We start from the raw sequence: 22,178 nt of genomic DNA on the forward strand, positions 1-22,178 counted from the left end.
GGCATGGCAGCAGCAGGAGGCCCAATTAGCTAAAGTGGTGCTTCAGGTTAAGAACAGTTTCAGGTTAAGAACGGACCTCCAGAACAAAGTAAGTACTTAACCCAAGGTACCACTGTAATTAATTTCTCTCATTGATTTCAACAGAACTTAAATGCAACTAACTTTTTGTGTATTTGCTGTGGATACATGACTTGTCCATCTCCAGGCACTGCAATTGTATGCAAGAGATTCCCATACTGTGGGGTTAATGTTGCCAGCCTTCATGCCACGTTTGCAGACATCTTTGTAACACACAGTTGGTCTGCCAACAGGCCTAATGCCTGATCATGTCATATCAGATCCTGAACTATTTAAGACCTAGGAGTGCTTTGTTATTCACTGCAACAGAAGTATAACAGTCTTTTAAAAGAAAGGTTGTACATATGCCTTTTGGGAATCACACGATTAATTAACCACAGAGCCTAGGGCTTGCCGATCAGAAGGTTGGCGGTTCGAATCCCCGCCACGGGGTGAGCTCCTGTTGTTTGGTCCCAGCTCCTGCCCACCTAGCAGTTCAAAAGTACGTCAAAGTGCAAGTAGATAAAAAGGTACCACTCCAGCAAGAAGGTAAACAGTATTTCCATGCGCTGCTCTGGTTCGCCAGAAGCAGCTTAGTCATGCTGGCCACATGACCTGGAAGCTGTCTGCAGACAAACGCCGGCTCCCTTGGCCTATAGAGCGCAACCCCAGAGTCGTTCGCGACTGGACCTAATGGTCAGGGGTACCTTTACCTTTATCAACAACAGTAAGACCCCAAACCCAAAAAAATGTTGCAGGGTATTCTCACCTGCTAACTGGAACCGTAGCCTTGTGGTACTGCTCAAAGCTCTATGTGGATCAAGGAGGAGTTTCAGAAGCTGAGATAAATGGCAGTTTACCCCTCCCTGCTCCCCTGGCCTTCCCCTTCTATGCAGTACAGCATCAGGAAGTTGCCAATTCCAAACCTGCATTTTATAGTTATATAAGGGGGTTATAGACATTGAGAAAACATCTCAACTCTATTTGTCCCCTTCCAATATAATTACTCTAACATGTTAGGTCTTCAAGCAGGCCAATTCCTTCTTCTCCCGATATCTGTTATAGATTAACATAGCCTACCTGACTTCAGGTTTCTTGGGACCACCATAGCATCAACTGACAAGTGCATAATTCCAGGCACTTTGCTGTGTCCCCCCTTTTAATCCACAAATTTAGGTATTTTTTTTGTACAGAGGGCATCCCCCGAGTTTATACTTTATTTTTGGGTGGTCCCATTTCACTTTCAGTTCATAGTGCAAGGATTGGCCTTATGCAAAGAGAGAGACTATGCTTGTCACTGAGTTAAAGGGTTAAGAAAATGAGGAACAAAAGAAAGGAGCTGTTTGTGTGTATTGGCTTATCCTATGGACAAGCTGCCACCATGTGGTTTGTCTCCTTGCTGCCACAGAAAACATCCTGTTGCTTGTTTCTGTTGGTATGAAGAAAACCACCTAACAGAAGAGTCCCTATGGCAGGCCATTGCACTTGAACAGTTCACCATGTGGAACAGCCGCTATGCAAAGGTATTTCAAGAAGCCATCATGCATTGTGGTGCTTGTTTCATATGAAGTGGGCCTCACTGTAATAGAGGTTCCAAGGACAGTTCCTGGGGAGGTTGCAAGACCATTAAAATCAGTGGGAAATTCAAAAGAGCCAGGCTTTGAAAAGGAGCTGAAAGCAAGAAAACAAGTTTGTGACCTCCAAACCAAGAGAGAGGCTTTGTACATTTAAGAAATGCTTGGAAAGGAAAACCAGGAGTTTCTTGACAATTTAGCATGAGAGGGTTAAAGCTGAACCTATTGAAATATAAACTGAGATAGGTTTATAGCCACGCACATCTTTTTTTCTGTCTAGCACAGTATATTAAAAACCCACAGGCACAGTGACATGCTTGCATGTATTAAAAAAACCCCTCAGTGATTCATTATCATTTTTTGTGGGGTTTGGCACAAGAGTGAAATTACTGTTCTCCACTTCTACCCAAAATAAAAGCCAACTGAGTCAGAAACCTGTTAAGCTGGAACACTTGATTTTAAGGCTATGTAGTCCTAAACACCTGCTATTCACATACACTCTCCTCACTATGGAGAAGGCTGTAAGAATTCTGCCACAGAACCACACTCTACACTCGACTAGACATGTTTAATTTCCAAAATGTTACAAATACATTCCAAATGTCTCTTTTATGATTTATTTTTAGAGCATAAGCCCACCCACACTTGTGTTTCATGTATGGACAGCTACAATTCTAAGAGGAAGGTTTATGGATTCTAATTTGTGTAATTGGCTTGTTGATGAAGCAAAAAGTTATTGCAAAAACATAGTGTTTACTGTTTGATTCAGCATAAAATTGACAACACATTAAAGCCAATTGCAAAATTCCCACATATTTTTAATAGGGTTGGAGTACAATTCTAGGCTCAGATTTCAAGCAACTCACTTGGACATAAGTTTGATTTGAATCAAAATCACACATATTCAAATAAATTTGCTTGCTACTAGGTACTATTGTTTCAAGGCTTCTTTGGTGAGGGAGAGCTTACATACCGTAATTCAAAGCCCGGCGCTTTTTGCTATAGTTGTAATTGTTTTCCTCCTGTGAGAAGAAAGTGAAGCGAAGCCCACACCATTGGTTCTGCTGAGAGACCAGCTGCTTTCAACGTCTCTCCCTGAACCGTTTCCATTCCAGCTGTTATGAGACGTTTGCCACTTTAAGAGTTGGTGTCTTACTTTGCCTTACTTTGTATTGTTATTATATTATTTACCTATACCCCACTTTGCTTTCCTTTTCCCTTCCCATTATTCTCTTTTCCTTTCATGCGGTTTATTTTAGAATGTAAACTGAGGATAGGGACAGCCTATATATATATATATATATATATGCAGGTTTTGGTGTCCTCGGGTGTCTTCCCGTGTAAAAGTTGGGGTGTCTAGGCGACGTTTCGACGAGGTCTCACTCGTCATCTTCAGGCTGGTGAAGATGACGAGTGAGACCTCGTCGAAACGTCGCCTAGACACCCCAACTTTTACACGGGAAGACACCCGAGGACACCAAAACCTGCATTCCTATACCCGTGAAAATCTACGAAAACATATATATATATATATATATATGGTTGCAGGCCTATAGTATAGTACACTTTTACCTAAGAGTAAGCTCTATAGAACTCAACAGGGCTTCTAATAAGACACATATAGGATTACACTGTAAATTACCGTATTTTTTGCACTATAGGATGCACCTTCCCCCCTCCAAAAATGAAGGGGAAATGTGTGTGCATCCTATGGGGCGAATGCAGGCTTTTGCTGAAGCATGGAGAGCGAGAGGGGTCGGTGCGCACTGACTCCTCTCGCTCTCCAGGCTTCAGGAAGCTATCCGCAAGCCGTGGGAGAGCTGCGCGACTTCACGCAGCTCTCCCACAGCTTGCGGAGAGCTGCCTGCACCCCAAAGCCTGGGGCGCGCTGAGCTCAGCATTCCCCAGGCTTCGGGCTTCGTGTGGCTCTCCGTAAGGCTTGCGGATAGCAGCCTGTTCTGGGGGCTGGGGTCGGGGGAAGCTTGGGCTTCCCCAGCCCCGTGCCTGGGGGGAAAATAATTTTTTTCCTCTTTATTTCCCCCCAAAAAACCTAGGTGCACCCTATGAGGTGAAAAATATGGTACTATGAACCAGTGTTCAGGTGGGTGAGGATTGTGAACCCTGAATGCAAGTTCTACTTCTACTGTAGGCTTATTACGTGGACCTGGACAATACCCTATTTATTGCCCAGCCTCATATTTGTACTAGGGTCAAAATGCAATAAAGATGAGGCTGTTGAGAGCTCCTGCAATGTAATGGCTAAGAGCACAAGAAAAGTCTGCTTGATCAGGCCAAAGCTCCATCTAATCCAGCATCCTGTTCTCACAGTTCAAAAAACGTGAACCAGGAATCTCATAGTACAGATATCACCTCTGTCATGAACTGAGTAGGTGGTTGCCCCATGCAATCTACTGTCCCACCACTCTGTTATAGAGATAATAACAGTGATCTGTATCACTGTTGGATTTTTCTATGGGGTGCAGGAAGTAAGGATTATAGTGGACAATATGAAATGCTCTAAAATACAATTTCTCATTGCTACTATTAAAATGGCTGTAAAACATTTTACAGATTAAAAGCTGAATACAACGATTAACTGAGTGTCACTGGCAATTTCCCTGCACATTTGGAAACAAGTTACATTGCAGTCTATGGAACTCGCTTGTTTGCTTTTCAGACCAGCAGGGATTTAAGGCTGTTCTCAGATGAATCCCGCTCTCCCCATCCAACTTTCAGAGTACATCCTAGCAAATTCCACTGGACTTCAGTGAGATTCTCTGGAATAAGAGATTTGATGCCTTCTGCCATAAATGTCTTTCAGAACTCTATTTTTGCTGAAGTACTTCTACCTTGCTGTCTTAGCAGAGTCAAATGTGGCACATTCTAGTCAGGAATCCAGCAAAAAAAACCTTCTTTTTTTAGCTCATGTCTAAACTTAAACAGAAATGCAAATCAGACATTGTAAGGTATAAAACGAACTTAGCTAGATTTGACAGGCGAAAGGGGGTTGTTGTTGTTTTTTAAAAGAGAGCCTCTTCATAGCTACACTGAACACATTCTGTCTTTAATTTTTTTTGAAGTTTTTTTATTTAAGAAAAAAGGGATATAATTTTAAGCTCAGCTGCAGTCATAATGACAAATTCCTTCACAATTACAATTTTGACTAATGGAACAATGGACACCCCCATATTGTATTGTATCAGGTAATTATGAACTGCCAAAGTGTAGGAAAGCACGAACCGGGAATAATCAAGGTATCCCCCTTCACTGTGTGCAATAATTCAGAGCTTCGTTTTGCAAGTTCACCCTATCATCAGCACCACACATCACCCCTTCCTCTCCACGCTTATAAAGACGGAAACAAAATAGATGTAAGCAAAGCCTTTTAAAATGACAGAGTGAGTCTGCTGGGGGGGGGGCAAACTAGATCTATAGAAGATCAAAACGTGCGACGTGAGGAAGAGGAAAGAGGGAAGGGGGCGCTGCTAATGGAGTGGGTATTTAATTTCCAGGTTACTTTCCAAACTAACGACTGGGACCAGTTAGCCCTGCCTTTGTAGAACGATTGGGGGCAAAGCCGAATTATTTGGGGGCTGCTTTCAAGCTAGCGGTGGGAAGGAGGTAATGATGTTTATGAGACAAAGGACTGTCCACACAGAAGAGAAAGAGGAGGCATTTACCGTGTCTATGATAGTTATTACTTCTTCTTCATCATCAATTTATTATCAGGCACGGATAGGTGTGACCCCTAGTTTCGGACACGTGCATCTGACGGGGGGGGTGTCTGTTTGTGGTGAGGGCGGTGGGGCAGGCAAAGGCACTCTGCCTTATCATTCAAGAACACGCTCTCGACCTGACTGTGTTGGCACTGGAGGGAAGGGGCTCTGGGCCAAAGCCTTGATGGCTCGCATTAATCCCTAGGAAGGAATGGCGGCGGGGGGGGGGGGAGCCCAGCCCTCCTCTTGCTTCTGGGACAAACGGCCCTTTTCCTGAGGACTAGTGCCTTTTTCTTCTCTTTTTGGGAAGGGCCGTTCCCAGCCTGGGCGTGCGTAAGCCTTCCTCCCGCCAAAACCACGCACAACAAAAGCCTCTCCTTCTGCGCGAATGCCTCTGCTTCTCGGATGCTAGCGCGGCTTCTGCGGCTCAGCCCCTCGCCAACAGCCGCCCACCCATGGAAACGTCAAACTCCGCCCCAGCGGGAGTGCTTTCAGGGCGACGACAGATGCGTTGCTCTCCGAGTGGCGTGGGCAGGCAGCTTCTCTGCGCGACGTCTTTTTATTTTATTTTATTGGTGATGGGTGTATTTCTTCTTCATCATCACCGTCTTCCCTAAAGGTGAAATCGCGCTGCAGAGAGAGAGACGCAGGCGGGCGGGCAGCCGGGCAGCTGGCCAAGCCAGTATCGCGCGCGCAGCATCCTCCATCCATCCTGGCCGCTTGCTCCGGGGCCGCTGGCTGGCGGGCGCGCGCCCCTACTTCTCTCTCTCTCTCTCTGTCTCTCCTTCACACACAAACACACAATTTCTCAGTCCGCTCCCACAGAAACAATCCTGCTCCTGCCACCCATTGGCTCGCTCCCCAGCCGAAGGCAACCCTCATTTCCAATTATCTCCCCTCAAACAGGCACGGTCTGAGGAGGACACAGCCTTGCACGCGCGCACGCGTTGTGTTGTGCATCTCTCTATGAGGGGACTGAGGGCGTTAAAAAACCCATTCGCTCGTCGTCTTTACAGAAGCCCTGCTGCTGCCCCGGCCACTTTGTTTTGTCACAATGTTTGCGGCGGCGGTGGTGGTGGTGGGCAAGAGCGTGTAACCGAAGACGGTGTCTGTCTGTCTTGTCTGTGCGTGTGGGGAAGCGTTGTGCGTTTGACGCGGGGTAGCGGGAGAGAACAGAGACGGAGCGCCTTGGTGTGTTTTCCGCCATGGACGACCGTCCCCGCGGGGGAGGAGGATGACAACTGAAGCATAAGAAGTCTCCCCCCCTTTTTTTTTTTTGAATTTGAGCCTGAGCAGCAGCAGCAGGAGAAGAAGAAGAAGAGGCGGAGGATTTGGTGACAGTAGAAGCCCCGCCCGCTGCCTGGGCAGGGGGGCCGTCCTGCTTGCTTGCTTGCCTCCCACCCCCCCATCTCCCTCAGAAGAAGCTGGCCGGGCTCCTTTCTTTCTCTTTCCTCTCTCCCCGCACCCCTCCTTCCCTCTCGCATTCACACACCGCACACGCACGCCGAGCGAGCGAGCCTCTCTTCGCGCTCCCTTCATGCAGGCGAAGAGCGAGGCAGAAGATGGCTGACTCGCCGGCGCGACCCACACAGCCCAGCCTGCCCGCCCGCATCCCCGAGCCGCCCAGCGGAGAGCCGCTTTCTCCTCTTGACACTCGCTGACGCCTTCGCCCAGCGCTGAAAGCCGCCGCCGCCCCCCCTCCTCCTTGGTTCCCGCCGCCGCCGGCCACCATCCTCCCTCCCCTCCCTCTCCCTCTCGACAACCTTCCCCCTCTCCCTCCCCACCAACCCAAATAATACCAGCAGCCATTTCATCTCCGCCAAAGTAGATACACACAAAAATGGCAGAAATGGAGAAAGAAGGGAGACCTCCGGAAAATAAAAGGAGCAGGAAACCGGCTCACCCCGTGAAAAGGGAAATCAATGAAGAGATGAAGGTATGTGCGCGCGCCCTTCCTTCCTTCCTTCGCTCTCTCTCTGTGTCTCACCTTCTCTCTCTCTCCTTCTCTCTCTCTCAGATGCGAAAAGGGAAAAGGGAGAGATGGGGGAGGCTCCTCGCAAACACCCCTCCCGCCCCCCGTGCGTGGAGATGCCATATAAATAAGGGATTTCTCGGGTTTTTGTTTTCTGGTTTGCAGATAAGAATAATACGAATAAAAAAACAACACATCGCCGGCACGAAATACAAGTCCCAACTCTTTCTCCTGAAATGCAAACGGAGACCACTTCACACAGGCTACGTACAAAGCCAGGTCACTGAGCAGCTTTGATTTATTGCTCTTAATCACCATCAGTGGCTTTTTGGGTTTTTTTGTTTAAAGGAAACTTTCCACCCCGTAGAGGTTTCAGCGACCCCTCCTTTTTGTTTGTGTGCTATGCCAAATCACCCGGAGGATGTTAAAGTTAGAGAAGAAGGGAAGTCATTTAAGTCCTGTCTTTCCCTCTCCTCTCGGCAGCCGCCCCCCTTTTCCAGTAGCCAGCTGCTGCAACTGTGTAATTAAATTGTCAAAGTGAAATGTTATGGTCTGAACTGCACATCATTCTTGTGCTTTGGACACAAGGGTCTCTTGTCCTTCTCCTCCTCTCTTTTGCTTGCTCCGTTTCTGTTTTCCATGCTTCGTTTCACAGTTAATCAAACCAGAGGAGTGTTGTGTTGAAAGAGAGCTGTCCGAAAAAAAGGTTCATGCATATGTGTTTTGTGTGTGTATGCATATATGTATATATATATATTACAGGTTTGTTTGGAAAGGTTGGGGCCGGAGGAGAGAAAGTCAGTGTCTTGACAGGAAACGATGCCCATCCAGCTGTGCTCCAGAGGTAGGGCTGTGGGCTGCCTCTCCAGATGTTAGCATAGCAGCGGCTGCTCAGAAACACACCTCAGGACTTCTTTTCTCCTGGGGTTGCAGGCTGAGCTGAAATGGTCCTCTGTTGCATGTTTTTATTATCCAGAATGCCCACAACTATGTTTATTTTATGCTTCTCATCTGTCCTTACCCTGTGGCTTACACGTGTTGCAGGGCTGAGATGAACTTGCTTTTTTAAAAAAAAAATCAAAACCCAATAATAATGAAAACAGCACAGTTTTGAATGTGGAATGAAGTGGCATTCAGCTGATTCACAATAGGTTTGATCACAGCTGTTACATCCTGAAATGTGCAAGTTATGTGTTAAGCTGTAAAATATATACTGTATCTATGCATCTACACCTACTATGAGTATAAGGATAGTAAAGCATATGGATTAACAGGGCTGTTTTGTTTATTTTCACCAAACTGAAGGATAATCCTCAGGTTCTCTTTCAGTTCTTAATTTAATATTGGGGAAAGTTCTTTCAGTTTGCTATATTTGTATTCCTTCTTTTTGTGCTTACTCGGGATTTGTTCAAACAGCAGGCAGATGGGCATCTGAATAAAAAGATGGCATGCGTAAGAGCAAATATCCTGCATATCAATAACATTTATTCATTCTCTAGACTAGATCCTCTACATTCCTTTGCAACAGCTTTATTTCCTTGAGACATGTATGACACCGTATCTTGAGATAAAGCATTGTACACACTTCAACTTAACAGTAATTGCTCAGCTGGATCGGGCTTGAATTTGTTTTTGTTTTCTTTTTCTTGTTTTCTTTTCTGACTTTTTTTAAAAGAGGGCAGGAGAAGGGGGGGAACAGTGGGTGCAGAAAATTGCCCCACTATGCATTATCCCTTTAAGACACTGCTTCATGCAATCTGTGTGGACTGCAGTTTTTAAGTTTCATAGGTTCTAGGATTACAAATTAGCTAATTTTAATCAAAACATGTGAAATGTTATCCTGGCTGGATATAAAGGCTGACTGTGCTGGATCCTCTGGGTTTGTTTTGTTTACTTTGGCTGCAGGCACACTTGGTGGTTTGGGAGATAGTTGTTCTTCTGCAGTATAACAGATGTTTGTCTGAAATGGTGAGGAAGAAACAAAAACAACACTGTGTGTGTGTGTGTGTGTGTGTGTGTAAGGAGGAAAAATTACTCACATTTTGTTTTTATAAAAAGGCCATGATATTAAGTGTTTGTATTACCCTTAATCAGATAAGTTTCTCCTTCCCTTAAGCCTCTGTTAGCAGTTGAACAGTATTATGATAAATAAATAAATCAGAATTTTAGCTGTATGAGCAATTGACTCCAAGGTTGTGGACTGACCTAGCTTTGGAGACAGTTTTTATAGTTTGGGTGGTTGAAAGGTGAATAACAGCAGAAGCTTTCAGACAGCCTAGACCACATACCAGAGCAAGTTGTCTTATTAAGCTTGGAGACCACATTCTTTTAATAGGATTGGTGGGTTTCTCCAGAATGGTCTTAAATTATAATGAAAGTTTTAAGCTGATTGGCATCCGAGTGTGTTGCATATGTGGACGGCTTGATTACCATTCTGAGAATAATTCTTCATTTATTGACTATATTGGAGGGATTTCCTCCTCTTTACAGAGTTAAAGAGCATAGTGACAACAAACTGGTAACACTGTATGCAACAAAATGTCATTGTGAACACAATGTGCCCTTGTGTAGGTACATATCTGTACTGTTCAAACAGCTTGACTGCTTCCCTTCATCTGAACTGCTTTCATCTGGACCTGTGTAAAATAAGCTCTGGTAAGTAATCACGACAGAGCAGAAAGAAAGGAATGTATATACAGCAATAGACAGCCTAAGCTGTAAAAACTGTAACCTGAGTCCCAGCAGCAGATCAGATATCAAGGCTGTAAGGTAGGGGGAAATGAAAGAGATGAAGGGGAGGGAAACAGGAGAGAGAGGGTTGGGGAATGGAAAAGTCAGCTTGGAAAATGAAGGACTAGTAGGAGGGCCCCCTCAGGGAAATTTGGCTCAGGGATTAGGGAATTTTATCATGGTGTACAGTGACCTACTCAAGTTTCAGCCCATGTTGGATTGAATTGCTTCCATTTGCTAGGAGTAAGAAAAAGGGCCGGCGTGTATGTGATTCCCTCTCCCCACCCTCCTTCCAGTAATAAAAAGCCACTGGGTACAAGTGTCTATTTTAAGTCCAGCAAATACAAGGCACTATGAATGAGTAATAAAATTACCTCATCATACAGATTTTCTTGAAGATTGGCTGTTTGATAGAGCCTCATAATTTGCTCAGTAATGACGGAGGGAAACTCAGGCACTAGCTTTTCCTGTGTCACATCAGCAATACCACTTGCTGCTCAGTTTTAATATAACTGGAAACTGGTGTTGTTTGCTGTTTCATCATGGTAGATATTACCTAGCATTACCTAGCATTTTGCTTATCTCTCGCCCAATGTAGGTGACAGCTGTAGAAAATGTCAACAACATTGTGTGCAAAAAAGTGCATGGCTGCATAATTTGCGTATGTTGAATTTCAGTAAAATTCAGTGATTTTTTCCCCAGACAGAAATGTTTTCTTTCACTCTGACCTGCAATGTATTTCCAGTGTCTTAATTTCCCCCCAGTTCTTCCTTTCTCTTTGCCTTCCTTTCCTGCTGTGGATAAAGGATGCCCTTAGAATTGTAGTGTTGTCTCGTAGTGATGTGAATACTGCACAAGGTTTACCATTTACCATATCAAGAATATAATACTTACGTGTGAGATGACAAACTTAGTATTTGCACATATGTTTCATCTAATATAAGAAATTCAGAAATCCACATCCCTTTTACTCAAGAGAAATCTTATTCATGTCAAAAAGATGGTTCCATATAAATAGATTAAGGTCACACACAAGTTTAATGCCAGATAATGATGCAACTGTCAAGAATGCAAGAAAAGTGCTTTGAACCATACGTAATTAATGTACATTTGAATGAATTAATGTGATTGCACCTATCAGATCGTACTGGAAATTTTTCTAAACAAACTAGACTGAGTTAATCTACACATTTACCTTCTTTGTCTATTGTGGGGATCATGATTAATCTGTTTTATAATTTCACAGGGCTGTCTCTGTGAGCCTGTGGTGTTTACCTTGTAGATTCTCAATAAGTAATTTGTAACTAAAATAGGCTTTACTCCTGATGTCTCCATCTGTTATTATTTATTGGTAAACTGTTAAAGGTTCTTACATTTTAACATTTCTGCTGGCGGTGATTGAAATATGTATCACAATATGAAAATCAGTAAAAAAAAGACGGTTCTGACAACAAAAGAGAGTGGGAGACATTTAAAATTATCCTAGAGAATCCCCTGATTAACAAAGACATATAGTCAAGGAACCTCATGATAGATACTATGAAGATACTATTCAAAGATTTCATGAAAGTAAGGGGCCACTATAAAGCCTGGATGACTTATACATCCCCCCTCAGTGTAGGTAGGTGGGTAGGTATATTTTTAGAAAATGCCAATAACCCTGGGAAATGGAGCTGTTCATATAGGCTAGTGTATGTTCATTGACATTATTGGCCTCTACTCTTGAAACCCAACAGAAATAAAGAGAATGATGAGTCTCTCTCTCTCCCTCTCCCTCTCCCTCTCCCTCTCCCTCTCCCTCTCTCTCTCAAAATTTATTAGCTTCAGAGAGATGTTTAACTTTGTGCTTTAGTACTTAAGTTCACTCATGCAAGGAAGTAAAAAGAGAGAGAAAGAATTCACTCTGCTTCTTTCAAAGTCTGAAATAGGCGTTCAGCAACATAACCTAGAAGAAAATGATTCTGACAGACTTGTCTTTCGTGTTTCCTGTCTGCAATTGCCAGGTATCACCCCTTGTTTCCTAGCAGAGAAAACGCCGTATAAAAATTTGGAGAAGCACATATCAATGAGATCTATATATTTTAAGAAATGGAAAGAATCTATTATCAGTTATGCAACAGCAAGCCCTATGTTCTCTGCATGATGATATCACAGTAAAATATAGTCAATATACAGTACTGTGTAAATGAAAACAATTGCTGCTGCATTTTTAAGCCTTTAGTCTCTTAAGAGAAAGATATATAATCATATATCCACAAGTCTCCTTCTCTGTGTCATGTATGATAAAAATGCATATTCCCATACAGGATAACATGACAGTCTTTTCCACCAGCCAGATGTAATATGTGTGTGTACTGCAGAATCTAAAAGATTAAAGTGATGCATATTAAAAATATTGCAAAATGTTGGCCTGGGCTCCTTCAGGTGAAAAATGAGCAAAAAGCAAAACAAAAACAATTTTAGCTGAACAGAAGGTTCTGTAGAATGTTGAAGGTTTTGAAGGTTTCTTTGGCAAAGATAATTCTCTCCCAATTTGACAGCACACAAGCGATCACCTGCTTTGTCATTTTAGGTATTCCTGGCAACCTGGTTTTAACGTTTCCTTGGCTTTAGTTGTTTGATTATATATGAGCCTTTAGAATCACAATTCAGAAAGTTATCAGTGTGAAATCAGAAATAGTAAAAAATATAGTGCTAGCTGGTTGTCACAACATCAAAGAAATATAAAAATGACTAGTGATTTCCCCATTTTCTGTTATTTTTATTGATGGCAGACATAACTATCATTTGGACTTCCTATATCTTCACAATCCCTCTACAGTCTAGGCACAATAACTCTTGGCTGCCAATTCTTGATTGCATAGTATTGTGAAATGCAGTCTTCCTCTCCATCTCCTCTTCCTTCATGCATTCCCATTCAACCTTTCTTCATCCATTGTCTCCTTTTGAGTGCTCAAATCTACCCTGTCCTTAAAAATAAGTTTTAACCTTTCTTGACATTGCATCTCCCATCACATACCATCCTCCTTTCCTTTCCCCCTTCATTTCTTTTTGAGTGTGTGGTGTGTATTTCTTTCGTTCCCCTCTTTATCCCTTCTTTTCCAACCTTTATACTCAACTGGAATCGTCGTATCCAGCGTTTCCAGTGAATTTCTCTTTGTTTATTTTGAGTGCTCGTATGTGTCAGTGTGTCTGCATTCTTTGATGTTTGATCTCCAGTATTATACTTCTTGACACACAGCACGTTTCTATTCTTGGTACTCAGAACTGAGACTTGTCCTGGTGGCTCTTTCCAACCACTGATGCTCTGTTTTCTTTGGTGGCTGTTTCTTATCACATAAGCCCCATACTGCATTACTGGGCCAAGAGGGAGGAGCCCATCCTGCAGCTGGGAAAGAGCTGCCTGCAATGCTGGCATGGAGAAGAGAAACAGCAAGGACAGACCACATTGCTTGAGGCTTTTCACCTAGCTGCTTGCGAAATGGGAAGGGGCAGTGATGCAATGGTTCCCACACGGCCAGCGTCACACAAGAAGAGCTTGCTCTCTCATTTTTCCACTTGGTCTTCTGTTGTGCATCTACTGCCTTTCTTTGTCTTCTCCTTCTTCCCCTCTTCCTCCCATCTATCTGCCTAGTTCCATGCTGCCTTCCTCTTATATTTGTCATGTTATTTCCCTCCTTCAGAAATGCTGTTTCTCTCACTATCTTAGCCTTAACTGGATTTCCTTTGCTGCCTTACTTTCAGAATTATTTTGAACTGTCCCTCCATATCTATTGATGATTTTAAATTTATCTGGCGGACAATTGTTTTATCACCTCTATAGCCTGCACAGTACACAGGGAGTGTAAAGTAAATGCTTCACCAGGGATGGAGAATCTGTGCCTCTATAGATCAGGGTCAGCGCAGGATGCTTTGCTGCGTGAGGCAAAACAGCAAATGGCACCTCCACTGCCTTCACTTCTTCCTCCTCCTCCATTGCCTTAAGCACCTGGAGGCAGCCTGGAGAAGCCCTGGCATGCTGAAGGTGGCGGGAGAGAGAAAAGGGGACTAGAGAGGAGAAGGCAGCAGGGGGCAACAAGCACAGGGGGTGGCAAGTGTCATACGCCTCAGGGGCCTGGATCTGCCATCCCTGCCAGCTGTCCCCAGCCTGCCACCTGAGGCAACTGTTTCACCAAGCATCATGGGTCAGCTGTCTCTGTTCCAGATACTGTTGGATGCCAACCCTCATCTGCCCCAGCCAGCATAGAATCACAGTATTGTAGAGTTGGAAGGGACCACAAGCGTCATCTAGTCCAACTTCTGGCAATGCAGGCATCTTCAGGGGTGATGGGAGTTGTACGGTGTCTAGAGGGGCACAGGTTCCCTGTTCCTGAACAAAACACTAGTTATAGAAGCAGCAGTAGTAGTTCAGTATTCTATCCTGCTAGCTTGGTCTCTTTAGGACTGCAGTGCACGTTCACAAGAGGTCAGAATCCTATTCAATGGGCAATAATGGACATAGGATTGTTCAAAGGCTATTAAAAAAAAACAATCTTTATTGATTTCCAGGCATGCATCCAAACATCTATACTTCAACATGGAGAAGTACAAATCACACGAAAAGGAAAAATAGTATTTCAAATACCCAGAATAAATAAGAATACAGCACATAATATCTATACTTGGATAACTGAGGGCTGGAATCACAGCTACTTATTCTGCAGAAAATATGGGTATTGCTATTGATATAGAAGAGAGGCAAAATAATGCGGCAAAAGGGGCTATAACATCTTTATAATGTATTTTGTAAATTGCAATTTTCCCATAATGTTGGTTCAACTTCACCGATGCAAGTTATGATACATTATAATACCAATTAGACTGCCACCTCCTTCAGACTCCCCAGTGCTTTGCTACTGTTGCCATGAGTAGATACCCCACCAGAGCTATCATGGAATCTTAGAATCTTAGTGTTGAAAGGGTCCCCAAGGGTCATCTAGTCCAACCCTCTGCAATGCTAGGAATCTCTGCTAAAGCATCCATAATAGATGGCTATCCAACCTCTGTTTAAAAACCTCCAAGGAAGGAGAGTCTACCACCGCTCATAGGAGTCTGTTCTACTGCTGAACAGCTCCCCTTTTCATCCATTCTGCCTGCCAAAGACACAATGCATTTTGGTTCATTAGGCAAAAGATGGTCTCCAAGGGACATCTAGTCCAGCCCACTGCAATGCAGGAAGCTCCGCATGCGATCGTCCATCCAATTGGAAACCATACTGGACCCTGCTTAGCTTTGCGAATGTGCTAGCAGGTTCATTATTGCTGCACCACTAGGACTATACCATTAAATTGCATTTCTCCCATGTTGGTAGAAAGACTGCAGTAATATAAACAACTGGTAATTTTTTTGCTACACCAAAACATGCTTCTTGAGCATGTGAGCCTAAAGGTAGAGCCAATCCTCCTCCTTCCCTCTTCTTGTTTTAGCACCTCTGTTTTTTCTCTCTCTCCTTTTCCTCAGGCAGAATGGGATATCTTATTTTTCTTTCCATAACATCTTAGTATGCTTAATCATAGCAATAATGGTAACCTTCTGAACGCATGTCAAAAAAGGAAGAGTGTGTTGGAAGGAAACCGAACTGATATTGATTTATATATATTAGTAGTAAAACAACATTTTAATATGTAACTATTTTTGTAATATTTTGTTTACAGGTAAGTTGTCTGCTGTTGCTTCTTTTTTGTAGTCCTAAAAGAGGCAATAATTTATATGCTACTCTATACTATTCAGTTAGGGTTTCCATATGTCCGGAATTTCCTGGACATATCTGGAATACTGTTGTCTCTAGCAGTGTCTGGACGAAAATCAGCAAAAATGTCCGGGAAAGTTCGGACGTATGGCAGCCCATGTTCCATTTTTGCTGATTTTCCATAAAAAAGCTCAAAAATTGTAATTTCCCAACAACTTTCCTGTCCGGGTTTTCAGTTTGAAACATGGCTACCCTATACTATTCTTGCCAGCGCCACTTATTTCTCGGCCACCATGGAAAACATATCACCACACCAATTTTGTATGTTGTATCAGAAACTGTTAATTAATTTCATATACCGTATAGGCTTATGGGGTCTGAACTGGAGGTGACAGACCAGAAGTGAGACCATGGTGTCACAGTTGAAGCCCCTCCTGGTCCTGGGAGACAGCGGTGTGGGAGAAAGTGGGGAGTCTATTGACCTGTCTGTTGGCTGAAAAGCCTCTTCTTCTGTGACATCTGGTGTACCTTTCTCTGACTCGTCCCCCTCACTTGGCTCCTACCTTGCGGGCATTATCAAACTCATATATCACTGGTCCCCTCTCCTGGGTTACTGTCTTGGTCCCCTGCCTCCACCCCACACTCTTAGGAGTACTGCCAGTCCCTGACACAAGCTTTTCTTATGCTCTTAGATATCACGTTAAAATATTTTTTCTCAATGGACTTTCTATATCCACACATCCAAGCTTTAACTAAATTTGTATTAATTCTATTACTTCTTTCCATATTGTGGTCCTGGCAGTATCCATTAAGCATAATTCACTGCACATTGCTTTACCACAGTGGTGTCCCAATGATATAATATGATTTCTATATACAATTATATTTAATCCCAAACTTCCTCCAAGAATGGCAGGATGTTGTGTGTGTGGGGGGGGGGGGTATAATGTTGGCTGCATTTGCACATTATGCTAAACCATTGCTTGTTTTAAATACGGTTTGTTCCTTTCACAGAGGGGCAAAAAGAAAGCTTTTTGTCCACTGGTTTCTAGCTGCTCTTGCCTCATGCATCTGTAGGCTGGTAAGTGTCTTTGGTAGAGTTGCCAAAACAAGCCATGTTTAAGCAACCCATGTCTGTTGGGTTCCGATGCGGTGCTAAGCCTTTGTTAAAATAGGTCACAATTTGTAAGCCAAAAAGTGATGACTTCACATTGTTGTTTGTTGCCATGCAACAATCCATGATTAATCTGCTGGGCTAAGGCCGGATGTTCAAACAAACCACACTTTGGCTTAACAAATCATGACTTAGTGCTATATGTGAACAAGGCTATTGCACCATCACAGCTATTCTGTGTGGCAGCTTTGGCTGAAGGATTGTGATTGCATTCAGAAGTAATGCTAAGACAGGTTAAAGAAGACTTAGCAAGCACTGGGTTCATGCATTCTCCCATCCTCCTCTGGTGCAGCTACATGGAGATCAGAAGTAAGTGTCATAAACTATAGTTTGAAGCTAGCTTGTTTCAACTAACCACAGTTAAGATTAACCACAGTTTAGGGTTCAGACTAAACACACTAAACTACAATTAAACTGAATCAGAATCAGAAGCTTCTGATATCCTACTGTCTTGGTTGAGCCAGGCTTTTAAGCTGGATTTTCTACATACAGTACACTACAGTCAGATGGAAGAGCTTTCCAGGGAATATACCTTTGTTACTAATTTTCCATGGAGACTCTGGGCACATTTTCTCAGGCTAGCACTAATGACGTGGGGTCATCACATCTTCTCAGGACATGAACAGCAGAAATTTGTTCCTGAGGAACATGCAGTGGTTCTGCCATCTAACACATTTTATTGTGGTTGTGAACAGTCTGTGAAATGTGGTTGTATGAGGCAGTTTTAGGGTAGTGCGACTGGTGCAATTGCCTTGAGCCCTGAATTTTAGTGTTGCACAGGGCGCTGCTAAAATTTGAGAGCCCAAAGTCCACCACTGGTGTGACTGCCACAGCCTCTATGGCAATGACTATGACACCATCAGTGATGAATGGCATAACTTCCTTTTATACCTAGTATCAACATTTCCTTCTATAAATAAAAGTTTAGCCATAAGTAACAGTCATGTAGATTTTCTTATTTGTTTCTTATTTCATTGGTTGAATGCAGACAATTTATTTATCATATGGCAAATGTGAGCAAGCCTGTCCACTTTTTAAATGTACTGTATACTACTATAAAGCAGTACAGGTGACCATGGCTGGTTTTGGACTATTCTGTAGTGGCTGTTGCTGCATTCCTGATTTCTGACAAGCAGTGGCGTAGCGTGGGTTGTCAGCACCCAGGGCAAGGCAAGTAATTTGTGCCCCCTAACCCGTGGATTTGCGCCCCCTAACCCGTGGATTTGCACCCCCTAACCCTAACCCCCAGATGTTGCGCCCGGTGCGGCCGGCCCCCCCTGCACCCCCCACGCTACGCCACTGCTGACAAGTTCTGTTGCTATGGAGTGAAGGCTCTACCTGTTCCACTGTGCATTTTTGCAGTCTTTTAGCACTGTTTCCTAGTTCTTTGTTTAGGGAAACTGATGGTTAATCTGTTCTAATCTCTGCTTTCTTTCTTTCTTTCAAAAAAATTAGGAGATTGTGTTGTTTTTAAATCTGTGAAGTCCTTTACTGAATTTTAAGAGCAAAATGAACATCATTTTAGTTTTTCTTTTAACCTTAATTTGTTTCCATTGTGGTATAGGCAACTCCCAATTTATGTGGGGGTTATGTTCCAAGGCACTGCATGTTTAAGTGAAATTGCGTATATTTGAAACACCACTGAAAAAGCCTGCAAACACCCTGTTCCACCCCCACTCCATCCTTTTTTATGATGTTTTCGGGTCACTTCTAGGTGCAGTGCAATGCATGCGTGTGCAGTTGTGCAGAAATCGGATGTGCCTAAAACGGTCACTGCCTGTATGTACATGTGAGCAAACCACAATCGCAACAAAAAGCTCTAAGGCAACTCCCCCCCCCCAATAATGTTCACAAAGAGTATAGTAACTTCAGAGACATGACTGTAAAGTTTCTCATTAAAAAAAATGCTTCTCAGCAAAACCTCAGTGAACAGAATGACTATCATTTAAATCAGGGCTGGGGAACCTCAGTTCTGGGTGCCAAACGTGATCCTCCAGGCCTCTATATCCAGCCTTTGGGATTCTCCCCTGGCCATACCCCTTCTTCCCAGGACACCCCCCAACAGTCCTGCCGCACTCCTTCCTTGAGTAATTTGGTGTGGCTGGAATGTGTCCTTGGACTGTGATAATTTCACTTGCTTACCTGGATGGAGAAATGGGCATAGGTGTTTAGAAACCTCTGGTGTTTGCATGGGTGGAATCTAGCCTATAGTACACAGGTAAGAGTCACGTCTACTGCCCCACCTACTTTTCCTGTAGCCCCACCCATTTCCCCCTTTGGCCTTACCCACTACTGCCGCACAGCCCCTGGAAGACTGTGCATGCAGGATGTGACCCTCAGATTGAAAAAGGTACTCCACTCCTGATTAAAATCTTTCAGAATACATAACCACACTCGGAAAAGAAATATGAATTTAACCATGAAGATACATGCCACCTTTGTGTGTATACAAGCAACCACATGGTGGAAAACCTTATCATGTGATTAGGTGTTGCCTGTATTCACTGATTAGCACAATTTAAATTTTGAAGTTGTACAAGGACATTGAAAGAGACACTCTGGGGAAAGTTTGCACGTCACAGAATAGTGGTGAGAGGGTTTGAGCAAAAGGCTTATTTACCTTGTTGCTAAAAGTGTTGCTGATGGTAGATTACAATTTGTATTTATTTTATACATCTGCTTTATGTAGTTATGTGTAAACATTGTTTTTCAACAACTACAGCCTTGGCCATGCAATGTTCCTAAATATGCGTTTAACGTTAAGAATCTGCATGGTGCCAGTAATGTTAATGAGGCTACTCATGAGCTAAGATTTGGCATGCACCTACAGCTCCAAAACTGGAAGCCTGCAGCAGGAAAGTGTCTTCAGGCCAAAGTATGATTGTAGTAAACTGAGTTGGATTGTTGCAATGCACTCCTTTGTGCTTCATCTGGAGCTGCAATTAGTGCAGAATGCTGCAGCACGGTTGCTGTCAGCATGTAACACCTTTGTTCAGAGATTTGCACTGGTTGCCGATTTACTACCAGGACAAGTTCAAGGTGTTACTATTAGCATATAAAAGAGCTCGGGACCAGTTTACTTGTCGGATTGCCTTAGTCCGTATATGTCCACTCCTCAACCACTTTGATCTATGGAACCAATACTGTTACAGGTGCCACTTAGATTTCTTACAAGAGCAGAGAGATTATCTTTTTGTGTGGCAACCCTATTGACATCAGGCAGACAGGCACCTTTGTTTTACTCTTTTTGGTGCCTGGATAAAACATTTTTGCTTAGACAAACTTATCCAGACATGTAGAAATTACATGTTGTAGTTGTTTTTAAGCCACTGCTGATTGTTATCATCCTTTGAATATTTTTAATACAGATATTAACTGTTTTTTAATCATTAACTTTCAATGTTTTATTCTGTGTTGTTACAAACTGCTTAGAAGGCCATTTTAAACAAGCAAGCAGTATATACATTTTGTTTAATAAATAAAATTAAATGTTAATACTTGTTTTAAGAACCAGCTTTATTAAGTGTGGTCCTCCTCCCTTTCTTGAGGGTTCAGAGTAGATTACACCATAGGAAGATTAATTTCTTACAATATCCCACGGCTTTAGGCTGAGCCATAAATAGTAATTTACTTTGTACCCTTATAGCATGTTATTCCTGCTGAAATCCTGAGATTGATATTGTTTTCTCAATGAAGGAGGTCAGTTAAGGACATATGCTTTATTAACTGTAGAACATCTGGAGAAAACAGTGCTTAAAGTTACTGGACATGAATGGGCCTTTTCTTGAGCTATGTCCTCTTTTTGCTGAGTCGGTACAGAACTAGCTTCAAAACAGGCCCATAGGAAGTTACCGGTAATCACACCAGATAAATTTGGTGGGTGAACACAGTGGTACAACGATCTTACAGCCTATGTTTATTTCAATGAAACAATGAACAAAATTTATGTTGTAGAGCTGCCCTGCCTAATGGCCTATATGCTAAAGGTTATTACATTTCTATTAACTTTCTGGGTGCCTAGTGATTTTTGCATCACTCCTTGTAATAGTGAAGTTATCGGCTGAGTACCAGCATGACCGCAACTGAAGTGGGGCCACTGGGAAACAAGGAGAAGGTATTACTATGGTTGGGGAAACCCCAGGGTTTGTAGAAGTACAAACAATATTTTGCTGTGTGGCGTCTACCTGTGAGTGGCATTCAATGCTGTTCTTTAACTAATGGAAGGAAACCATCAATGGAACGAAGAAGGAAATACATTTTAGGTTCCCTCTCCCCACAGGCCCCTAAATATGCTTAGAAGGTTGAGAAACCTTATGGAGCAGATTTAGGGGGACATTGTGGGGTACACAATTGTCTTCCTCCAGGCCCATGTGGGGGGGCAGCTGGGTACACTTGCCCCAGGTGTGTTAAGCTGGCCCCTGCCGGGTACCAGCTGCTTTACACAGGCCTCCCTCCCTCCACTGTTCCACTGACAGATTCCTTCCATCTATGGACAAACAGCATTGGGTACAAAAGTGGCTATATTGGAAAATTTATAAAGTACTCAGTCCATTGCCAACAGATGTTTAAGTCCTGTTAGGTTAAACAAATCAATTTCAGTTTTATCCTAATGAATTGCTAGTTGTTCATGTGGTATTGCTTTTTTCCTGTGAAAATCTTGGCATTGCTTACACATTCTACAATTCCTCACAAATAGATCTGCTAATCTGTGACCAGAATACAATTACTTTAGCTCTCTTGTGAGATGTGGTCATTCTTACACGTCCATACACATGGTGTAGTATTTTCTTCCTCATGACCGTGGGGACCACAATTTGTGTGGCTTTTACAAATACTACTGAGATGTCCAATAGGTAATTATTGTAATATGCGCATGCTCTTACGACTGATTTCTTGGGACACATACCCATTGCTTTAAATATATATTCAGAGTAACGTAAAAAGTAGAAAGTAAGCCCCTATTTATTTCTTGTATAACTGAGAGTAGCATTTAATCTTTGATGATCTCAGTTCTATCTATGATATAAATTTGGGGAAATGGGGCATTAAGCCTTTATTTGGTTTATATGAATGTTTGATATTTGTTATGATTTATCAGGTTGAGCATTTATAGGTGGAACAAGTTCTCTAGAAAGTGATTGAAATGCAACCTTATGTAAGCTTGTGCAATCAGACTTCCTCTTCTTCTCCTCCTCCACCCTACAGCCCCTTGTCATCCTAATCATCC

General features: G+C 43.0%; 1 protein-coding gene and 1 long non-coding RNA gene across 5 annotated transcripts in view; one reads left to right on the top strand and one right to left on the bottom strand.

The window, feature by feature from the left end:
• Nucleotides 1–3,721: 3,721 nt before the first annotated feature.
• The window catches only part of SOBP (sine oculis binding protein homolog), a 142,175-nt gene continuing 123,718 nt past the window's right edge, over nt 3,722–22,178 (top strand). Inside the window, exon 1 of one of the 4 annotated variants that reach the window (XM_083497630.1) lies at nt 3,722–7,283. In XM_083497630.1, coding sequence (XP_083353756.1) covers nt 7,188–7,283 — 96 coding nt within the window. In that variant the 5' untranslated portion in view covers nt 3,722–7,187. Of the gene's footprint in view, nt 7,284–17,084; nt 17,261–22,178 lie in introns of those variants that run through there. The other 3 variants (XM_083497632.1, XM_083497631.1, XM_083497633.1) reach the window with 3 other exon arrangements.
• LOC310704381 overlaps nt 9,858–22,178 on the bottom strand; it is a 32,021-nt gene continuing 19,700 nt past the window's right edge. Inside the window, exon 3 of the long non-coding RNA XR_014524750.1 lies at nt 9,858–9,955. This is a non-coding gene — a long non-coding RNA (uncharacterized lncRNA). The remainder of the gene's footprint in view (nt 9,956–22,178) is intronic.

The sequence above is a fragment of the Podarcis liolepis genome, assembly GCF_965112155.1.
Source record: "Podarcis liolepis genome assembly, chromosome: 3".
Classification (NCBI taxonomy): Eukaryota; Metazoa; Chordata; class Lepidosauria; order Squamata; family Lacertidae; genus Podarcis; species Podarcis liolepis.